The sequence below is a fragment of the Seriola lalandi genome, unplaced genomic scaffold (assembly GCF_002814215.2).
Source record: "Seriola lalandi dorsalis isolate HSWRI2012SDOR001 ecotype SW California unplaced genomic scaffold, Sedor1 jcf7180002054606, whole genome shotgun sequence".
Lineage (NCBI taxonomy): Eukaryota > Metazoa > Chordata > Actinopteri > Carangiformes > Carangidae > Seriola > Seriola lalandi.
In genome coordinates, this window is record NW_019525159.1 from 1,137,131 (window position 1) to 1,147,567 (window position 10,437).

Genomic DNA, 10,437 nt, shown 5'->3' on the forward strand with positions numbered 1-10,437 from the left:
CACCCCTCCAGGAAAAATAAAACAGGATGGAAGCAGGACTATGTAGTATTGGTGCCAAGCACACCACCACATCAAGGTGAAACAGTGCTTCTCTCTCTGGCATTTGTTTTCTTCTACCACTTGGTGTAGTGCACTTCTTCTTACTACTCCATATAGTCAGTCTCCTCTACCCGTGCTGACAGTACGCTCCGTAGTTAGAAAAGAAAATCCAATCAGCACTGTGTCAAACACAGTCAGTCCTGGGTCACACCCAGGTCAGTTCTAACTTGTCAGACTGAGGTCTCTGAGAAATGTCCCAGTAAAAAAGAAAAAAAAAAAAACAACAAAAAAACAAAAAACAAACGTTCTTTTGCGTATTAATGGCATATCTCAAGGCAACAATAGCTGTTTTCTTATTTAGATGCAGGTTTGTGGGTTTGTTGTTGTTTTCAGTATTTCTCTGTATCCACTGTTTTCATGCATGCAAGCTTGGATTTTAGTGCATGTTCTTGTTCATGTCTCTCTCTGTATCTCCAGGACAGAATGGTGTAATTTAAAAGGATTTTTCAAAGTTAAAAAGCATTGTTACATTTTTTTTTTTTTTTTACTGAACGGTGTATTTTCAACGCATTGGTGCAGATATTAAAGGCTAGTATCATAAGGTGGGAAATGTGCGCACATGTGCGTGTGTGTTTCTGTATGTGCGCGTGTGTGTGGTTTGGAGGGACTGTCTGGAGCAGACACAGGCATCACATTGACAATCTAATCCAATGTGTCACGGGCAAATGTGCATGAAAAAACAACTCCATGTGATAGATTGTTTGTTAGATTGTGGAGAGGTTTCCTAGGAAAAAAAACCCTTTCCTCATCTTTATCATAAAAATTATGTTGCTGTTTTATCAGGAAATAAAAATTGTTCAGTTTAATGGTGCTAATACAGCACTTGACCTTTAATTATAACACAATCTTTTTTTTTTAATATATCCACATCATACAACAATATGATGTAAAATGGTCAAACACTGCAAAAATAAGCTGATTTTTAAAAGGAGCAAAGTTTCTCTGATCTGTTTTTCCCAAGGTTACACAAGTTATTTTTAGAAGCAGCTTTCCAGGAAAACGGAATCATTTTACAAACCATTATAGTACACGCCGTAAACTGCCAGCAAAGCAGCTACTGCTTTTGTATTGCACTGAAATCATGTATCATTACAGTCATTTGTTCTGCTATCGGGCCTTTGTACTATGTTTGCATGTGCTGAAATACTGAGTAAATACTGAATACATGAGAAAAGGGTGGAGGAGAAATCATTGATTTTCTTCATGTGCTAATGCCATGCCTGTGTCTGCTTCCACGATCAGTAAGAATGTGTGTCCACAAGCACACGTGTGTGCATGCATGTGTGACAAATTTCCGTTAGTAAGATCTACGAGCGCGGCTTTTTGTGCTGATAATTCCTGTTGAGGAAGCACAGAGGAGGAGAAGTGGTGGACGAGATGCAAGCAAAAGAAAATGTGGTGTTAAACAGATTTCACAAAATGAGAGGCAGCCCAAAAGGACATTCACTGTCCATTCACCCTCAGACCTTGTCCAAAACTTTCCACTTCCTGCTCAGGCGGCGTGTCACCACAATTGCCTGCCTCAGCCCCTGGGATCAAGGTTGGCGCCCCCAGTGATCCATCTACACCTTCCAACCCAGCTTCATCCTCGTCTTCCTCCTGTTCCTCCTGGGCGACTCCTTCACCTTCAGCCTCTGCTCCCGCTGCCCCAGACCCAGGGCTGCCCTCTGTCAGCGGTGGGTGAGTCCTGAGAGGGTCCTTGCGATCTGGATACAACCTTTGCTCAAGGGTCTTGAAGTCAGGCTCAAAGGGAAGGGATACCCCTGGTTGAGGGGCACCTAGTGCCAGGCCCAGACCCACAGCAGCACCCATTCCCATTCCCGCACGGTACACCTCCATGCCATCAGGCAGCATGGACTTGATCTTGGGCAACCATCGCTTACGGACACGCCTCGCATTTGTGCACATGTCGGCAGCGATCACATTCATTTCACTCTCCTTGAAGTTAGGGTTGAAATTTTGACAGTAGACTGTAAAAGAGAGAAAACAGCAAACTCAATGTAGACAAATTGTGCTCTTTTGAAATTCTGTCTCATATATGAAATGATTTGGATGATAAACCTACGTTTTACAGCGTTGAGGACCCTGCTGTCCAGGGGTTTCCGACTGGGGTCACTAGTAGAAGAACGTATACCAGTCCCACAGCTATTGGCTAAAGTGTTTCTGCAAGCATACAGAGTCAACACCAGGGGGCAGAGTCAGCTACAGGCACATGGAAGTAGGCGAACATGGGAACACACACACATAACTAACCGCATTGCACAACATGGCCACAGATGGAGTGTGAAAGTTGGTTTGTGACAACTGCGGTTGTGTTGGAGTCATACACAGAAGTGGAATCTTACAGTGGCTCCTTAAAGACTAATACAAACTGCTGTTTTCAGTTGTGCATGTCTTTATACTCACCTATCAAAGAATGTGGCTAGCAGACGGCGGAGCAAGACTTTGTGTTTGATACCGGCACATAGATGACAGTTCATCAGCTGGCCTCGGGTCATGAACACCTGCGTACCTGTGTAGTAAGAAAAAAGAAGATCTGCTGAGAAAACTCCTCGTATTACAACCCATTTCCTTGTCGTTCAAAACTATAGAGCTTTATCTTTTCTCTCTTTGGACCCAAATAACCAGTTCTGCTTTTAGTCTTTTGCCACATTTGAAATTCATGTTCAAGGAGATCTTTAATGGAAATTAAACAAAGCTTCATCTCTCCGGAGCTGAATCAGAAACTGGAGAAGGAATCAAAGTTGAAGGGCGTAAAAGCACCACACTATTAAATTTCTTGGTTTCGATTCCTTCACAATACCATCTCTTTCACATGGATGTATTGTATTCTGCGTCTTATATGCACACTACACCACTGAATTACACGTTTCCATTGTGTTTCATTCTGTTTCTAATTCAATTCAATTACGATTTGATTGAATCTCACCATGTGGTAACTTTGCGCCTGAGCATTTTGCACAACTTGCGTGTTCACATATCATTGTGTTCGGCTGTGTCTGCCTATAAAGTAGACTAGGAAGTATTCAAACTCCATTCTTTTGTCTGAAAAGATTCAGTATTAAATTGATACAACTTTTTGGCCATGCTCCACTGAAGGAATAATATTAGCTACACGCTGAGCGGTACCTGCTCCCTTTGAAAGTCTCTGGTCTGACAGCCACGAGCAATTTCTGGCTGTTAGACCAAAGAGTTTGGTTTTGTCTCATCATACCAAAAAATCTTTTTCCTCATGCTCTCAGAGCCCTCTAAGGGCCATCTGGCAAACTCCTGGCTGTCATATGCTTTTTACTCCAAAGGGATTTCTGTCTAGTCACTCTACCATAAAGGCCTGATTGATGGCTACTGCAGAGATGGTTGTCCTTCTGTCACAGTCGTCTCTCTCTGCAGAAATTCTCTATGTGCATCTTTGTTTTATCCCTTTCAGACTGACACAGTGACGTGGGTCGGACCTGCTACGGCGGTTGATCTAAATGACTCGGTGCGCATCATCTGACCCTCCTCCTGACCCGGCTTTAGTATGACTAAAGCACTGCCTTGCTGAACAGCAAACATAATTTCACCAAAATCTTTTAATTACATGCTTTAGCAGTCATGCTAGAGTCAAGTTACTGTGAATGGTGATGACCAGAGATTAACCTCTGGCAGAAATCTCCTTGGGTTCAAGCCCAGGTTGAACCTTGTGAATTTATTTGTTGAAATCAGTTTAATTTCATTTGGCCAGCTACGGAGTTTTAAATTATCCAAATGTGGAAAAAGTGTAGAAGTACGCTGCATGCCTACCAGCTACCAATTCCAGCTTCTCCCCAGGGTCCCCCTCTGTGTAGAGCTTAGGGTGGCAGCGATAGCCTATCTGGCTGATGAGGCTTGCAGGCAGCGCCACCAGGTCCCGGCGGATCAGCACACAGTTGCGGTTCTCCAAGGCCAAGGGCACCGCTGCCATCTCTGGCTTGTCCTGGACTGATGAAAGCGAGCAAGAAGAGAAAAGGTTCAGAGAGGATTCGATAACCAAAAGGGTTTTTTTGTTTAGTTTTTTTTGTTACAGCAATGTGTACATGCATGCATTCATTTATCAGACTGTACTCTACAAAAACAAAGTTATAATATCATTTCATCACCCCCTGTGTCCCCTGTTTAGAGAGAGGCCTCAAGATTTAATTAGTAAAGCAGGTTGGTGTAATCTCATACAAGCTTGTTGTGTTTCATAAATGTTTTAGAGCATTGCAGATGTATCCCAGATAAGTCATGATGCTGCATCAGCAACTTGAGTTTTGGAGGGGGACAGATCCAAAGCTGGGTGTTAGGTTCTTACTCACCAAATTGTTTCCCCTAACCTCTAAGATGACTCGTGAGTGTATGCACATGCACACAACCTCCTATGCACACGCACGCACACACACATGCACACATAGAGACATACGCGCGCGCGCACGCGCATGCGCACGCACACACACACACAAGGATGTGAATGGATCTCAAATATCCCACAATGTCACCCTGGGGTGCTCTGACTGATTGCAGATAGAGTGGATTTCATAAATATCTGAAACTCTAGAATTTGACAAAGCTGTCTGATGCCTTTGAGCTGCAGGACGCTATGGATAATGGGAGGTGTGTGTGAGTGTGTGAGTGTGTATGTGTGTGTGTGTGTGTGTGCGTGTGTGTGTGTGTTTGTACATGTATATTTGAGTCTACTTGTGTCTGGTCTGTGTATTTATGAGTGTATGCAAACACATGTGAATATAGAATCTGTGCATGCAATGTACATGGAAATGTACATCATATGAGGAAGAAGAAGAAGAAAAAAAAAACCGTAACAAAAAGCAGTACAGACCAGCTGTTGTAGCTGTGATAAGGCGTGTGTTGTTGGTCACGATGCACTCCAATCATAACTCTATAAAGCTATCTTTATGCTGAGAGAACCCACACACACACTGGAGGCACAACATCCTGCTTTTTCAAGATGCGCAGGATACATGATTTATGAAAGATTAAATAATGTAACTGGGATGAAATGAATGTGTATCCTTTTTTTTTTTTTTTTTTTTTTTTTTTGCCCAATACATAACAAGTCTGGACAAGTAGCACCAAAACTCCTACATTTACGGTTATACATTTCTGCAAGTCATGCCCAGTTTCACTTTCAGAATGGACTAATATCAAATGAATTTTTGCCATCTGAGCCAAGGGCAATTGAGAAAGTGATGCACTTAGTCAGACCTTACATGACTAGAAAGATAAAATGCACGAATGTTATTGAGATTGTTTTGTTAGCATTTCCTCATTTGTCCAGTTTTCCTTGAAACAACTTTAATTTACTAGAGTTAAGAAGTAAATGCTATAAAAGTTTGTTGTAAGGTCAAAATATTCATTTTCATGATGACAAAAAAACATCCCTGAGTAAAGGTTCAGTCAACATGCTTCTGGTATTTGAAATACACCTAAGCACTGCAACACTTGCAACACACAAAGATTTTATAAAAGCATCAGTATAACATAATACTCACTCCCATAGGGGTTAGCTGAACGTCCATAGAGATGACTGTAGGCATCCTCTGTGATCCCATCATAGGGCTCTTCCTCAAACTCCTCATCCTCATTCTGGTAGGATGTGGGACTGTCAGTGGTGGGCAAGCTTGATGCTCCAGGACTGGACCTTTCAACTCCTGCTCCTCCTCCTGCTCCACCTCCGCCGGCCCCTTGAAGGTGGTAAGAAGGCAAACCAGGGATGGAGGTCCCCCCAGCCGTTGTGTAGAACAATGAACTGGCCCTCGCCAGTCGACTCCCCAACTCTGAAGACGAAATCTTGCTTTGTGTCGAGGGTATTGTCAGGGGTGTCGGGTCACCCCCTTCTAGTTTAATCTTACGCTGCGGCAAGAGTAGGGATGGAGACCAGCCCGGGGTTCCCAAAAGGGCGGCCACCGCCAGGCCGTTGCCATTATTAGAAGGACTCTGCGGTTCGGATCCTGTTTCCTCTAAGGACCCTGCTGTTTGCGAGTCACAGTGAGGTGAGTTGGCTTTGAACATTAGGTCCATGCCTCTTTCAACTATATGCTGAATTTGGAGGTAGCCAGCTGTGTACATGACCACCAGCTGTTCGCTAGCTGCCATTGTTAGCTTCCCTGTATAGCAGAAAGTGAGGATCTGCTCAAAGCAAGCAGGTGTGACTGAGGAGGGCAACTCAAACTGGGTCTTGGTGGAGCTGCTGAAGAGGTCACGGAAGTAGAGGCTGCTGGCAGCCAAAACGGCCCGGTGGGCTTTGAACGCCTGACCTGGTTGATAGAAATAACAGAGAAGAGAAAGAAGTTGAGGATTTTGATGACAAATTTTAGTATCGTTTCAAAGTTCTACAAACAATAGAAAATCTGCAGATTTCCTGCTAACCAACCTTTGACCAGGATGGATACATCGCAGTAGTGTCCCAGCAGGCGCTGCTCATTAAGGGAGCCCAGAACTGTGGCTCCAAAGTTCGGGATCTCCACATGGAGCAGCTGGGACATGTTGGCCGCAGAGGAAGAGGAAGATGGGGTTTCAGATATTCACTGCAGACTCCGCTACTGAGAGAGGCATCTGTAAAAAAAGAAAAGACATGGAGAAGACGTTGGAGAAGAAAAATACAGTGATAAAGAAGGAGTGAATAGAAAATGCGTGAAAGATGAAAAGACATGCCAGAGGGAGGTAGAGAGGCGAGAAGGGAAAATTGAGAGAATCTTAAAAGAAGCAGAGAGCAAGAATGAAAATAGAGTTGAGATGAAGTGAGAAAATGAATACAGTTGAGGGAGAAGTGAGAGGTGTGTGAAAGAGAGATGGATATGTGGAGATGGTGGGTGAGAGAGTAGAGGCAGGAGAGAGAAAGGAGGAGTCAAGTCAGTCCACAAGAAGAAGAAAGAAAAAAAAAACAAACTGAATACAATGCCGTGTCTACTGTACATGAGAACATTATGAAACACCTTTAGGCTATGCTGTTTTACATGATTTAATTCCAGGAATCCATCCGGGACTCATTCCATTTATTGTATCTAGTGCTTTAACAACAATATTCTCCTCCAGACTTGGACAACCTGAAAGTCAGCCATGACAACAACTTTTCTCAGCGAGTAACACAATCAGTTTTTCATGTCAGAGATTAGGGTCTCTGCTTGATTTAGCTAACTCTATAGCTTTGTCAGCATGTGTCCTCTTCCTAAACTCTGGCTAGAGAACAAAACAACGCAACACACAATTTGATATTAACTTTGATAGCTCCCTTTACTCCTGCTCAGTAACATTCTCCAGGCATATTTGCACCTTTTCTTCCCTGAACCTTGTGTCATTGTTTTTTTTTTCTCACCACCAACCCCCACCAACCCCCCCCCCACCCCCACACACACACACACACAAAAACACACACACACACATGCACACACGTACGTATACGCACTAGTTTCATTATTGAGCAATGCTGCAGAACAGTTTCCAGGAATACAAACTGAAAAAAAAAAAAAAAATGTCACCGCCTCTTACACACACACATACACACACATACACACACACACACACACATACATACACACACACACACGCTCTCTCTCTCTCCCTCTCTCAGTCCCACTTCATGCACTCCATACAGACAGACATGCACTCTGGCTTACTTACATAAAAGTGTGCATGCATAAACACACACAGCACAGGCTGCATGGGGAAATTACTGTGTACTCTGGCATGCAAGCACTCACCTGGAGGAACCAGCACACGACTTTCCCCTGCTAACAGTCTCTCGCACATGCACAAACGCAAAGTAAAAAGCGCTCACTGTGATCCCAGACAGTTCTGAACTGTGTAAGCCAGTCTTCTGGTTAAGACACACCATGGAGCCTTGACACACACAAACACACCAGCAGCAGCCAGGACCAGGACAGACGAGGGGTAGTCAGAGATGGAAGGAGAGCACTCTGATGTACTCCGTCTGGCTGACTCTCTCTTTCACTTAAAGTGTCATTCCCACTGTTTCAAAGATGATTCTCTCTGCTGTCTGACTGACTTTTCCCTGTCTGTCTTCACCAGCCTATCTTATATCTCTATATCCTCCAAAGCCCCATTCTCTCTGCTCACTGTCTGTTCCAGCACTGTCTCAAAGCCTCCCTCTGCCTCCCTGTCATTATCTCTCTCTCTGTTTCTCTCCCCTCTCTCTATTCTCCAAGGGTTGAATTCAACAAGTGCCGCTGTAGAGAGAGAGAGAGAGAGAGAGAGAGAGAGAGAGAGAGAGAGAGAGAGAGAGAGAGAGAGAGAGAGAGCAGGGGAGAGGGAGAGAGAGAATGGGGAGAGAGAAAGAGAGAGCAGAGCGAATCAATGATGAAAGGAGTGGGAGGCTCAGTGTGTGCGTGTGTGTGTGTGTGTGTGTGCATGTGTCTGCGTGTGTGTGTCTGATCAATGCAGTATCTATACGTTGCAGGGAGTGGGAGGGAGAGAAAAACACAGGCTACAGTTACAGACGGAGACAGAGACTGGGCAGAGCTAGAGAGAAGCAAAGGAGGGAGGGATGGAGGAAGGGAGGGAGGGAGGGAGGGGAGAGTTGAGACAGAGAGAAAGTCATTTGAGGACAGTACGAGTAGAGAAAGACAATTAGGTTGAAGCAACTTCTGCCACTTGCCCCTGGACACAGATGCCTATATGGTCTAACGGAAAGAGCAGAGTGACTAAGACAAAAGAGAAACAATAAGAGCTCACGGAGGTCAGAGCCACCCTTAATTAATTAGACGTCAAATAGTGAAACTTCTGAAATTCCAGTTTGACGCAAGTCTGGAGATCATGCATCACTGGTCATCCTGGTAGAGCAAAGCTTTACTAACTTGGAAGCTTAAAAATACACAACGCAGCGACCCTCTAATCCTTCCAATTGTAGAATTAAAAAAGGTTAATCAAAAACACAATCTGTCATTTCAAGGTATTTCCCTTTTTTTTTTTTTTTTTCCTACAGTACAGACAATAGTTAAAAACAAGAGGTTTGACTTTTGAGCAAGTGTTGTGTATTTTCTCTGAATCATGCAAGGACTTCTTTGCCAAACACCTACACACAAGTAGAGCGAAGTACTGTCTTCACGCAAGACTATTTTGTATTTCGACATGAATTGATAAATTGAATGATTAATTTACACCTCCGCTCTGGTGGCTCAGCTTACTCAGGTGACATTTCTGTTTTTTCGTGCTGCTACTTTTTTGACCATGCAGCGCACTGGACGGCCTCCCTAAACGTCGCTTGATGTGGACAAGGGAGGACAGGAGGCAAATGTCGCAGCCTGTGACAGGGAAGGAAAGACAAAAGACAACAGCGAGCAGAGAGGATAATTTCCAGAAAGATGTGTGTGGGAGGATAAGAATACAAAACTGCTGTGACGGATGAGTAAGTGCATTTTACAGTATGTGCGTGCATATATACCCACACACACACAAACACACACACACACACACACACGTAAATGTTGTGTAATTCATGCATGTCAGAGTAAAAACCTAAAAACACAATGTGGGAAGCTTCCTGACCTCCACACTGCATTTTGGATGATGACACATGAAGACAGTAAACATTTTGGTGAATACTTTCCAAATCTCATTCCATCCTTGCACCTCAGAATACACAATCTGTTATAAACAGAAAAAAAAAAGCTGATGCAGAGCATTATTATATCTGAGCATGTCCTCAGAAAGCATCCAGACACATTGCACTTTTTTTTTTTTTTTGCCAGAGAAACCTCAAGTAGAGAAAGTTGTGCTAAACTGAGCAAACTTTTACTCTTCAGTCACAGCGGAAATATGAAAGGGAGGATATCACAAAGCGTTGAATACAGTGAGTCAGACTTTGGTTTAGAGAGCTTTGCCCCAGCAGTGTGATATCTGCACGGCACATATAGGTACACATGAGTGAGCACCCACAAAAAGCACAGTCAAAACGCCGGAGACACAAATCTGCAAACACACTAATGCAAACAGACATACACACATTCCCCTGCTCTTTTCCACACACGCCAACACACAGTCAGGTAATCTCCCTGTGCACACTCAGCAACACGCGTTCTGTTGGTCTGCGTGTCTGTCTGTCCCTCTTATGAGCCTGTCACACTGCTTGTCCATCAGTCCGTCCAACAGTTATTGTCACTATTGTGTCCTTACATCGCCTCTTGCTTCTGCCCTCTCTCCCTGTTCTCTATCCTTCCCGCCCTGCATACCACGTACCCACTGTCTCTCTGCCAATTAATGCACACAGGGCTGCATTGCAGTGAGGCTGGCGCGTGCCACGGCAGCAAGCACAGTACAGAGTCTACAGACATGCATGTACGTGCCAGCCGGGCAGAGCGAGAGGGA

General features: G+C 44.1%; 1 protein-coding gene across 3 annotated transcripts in view; it reads right to left on the minus strand.

Moving 5' to 3' along the window:
* Nucleotides 1-284: 284 nt before the first annotated feature.
* The window catches only part of nacc2 (NACC family member 2), a 26,414-nt gene continuing 16,261 nt past the window's right edge, over nucleotides 285-10,437 (minus strand). For 2 of the 3 annotated variants that reach the window (XM_023419657.2, XM_087177498.1), the window contains exons 2-7: nucleotides 6,488-6,669; nucleotides 5,607-6,371; nucleotides 3,883-4,059; nucleotides 2,506-2,611; nucleotides 2,165-2,262; nucleotides 285-2,069 (exon numbers count right to left, since the gene is read on the minus strand). In XM_023419657.2, the coding sequence (XP_023275425.1) occupies nucleotides 1,543-2,069; nucleotides 2,165-2,262; nucleotides 2,506-2,611; nucleotides 3,883-4,059; nucleotides 5,607-6,371; nucleotides 6,488-6,599 (1,785 nt within the window). In that variant the 5' untranslated portion in view covers nucleotides 6,600-6,669 and the 3' untranslated portion in view covers nucleotides 285-1,542. Of the gene's footprint in view, nucleotides 2,070-2,164; nucleotides 2,263-2,505; nucleotides 2,612-3,882; nucleotides 4,060-5,606; nucleotides 6,372-6,487; nucleotides 6,670-7,814; nucleotides 8,248-10,437 lie in introns of those variants that run through there. The other variant, XM_023419659.2, reaches the window with a different exon arrangement.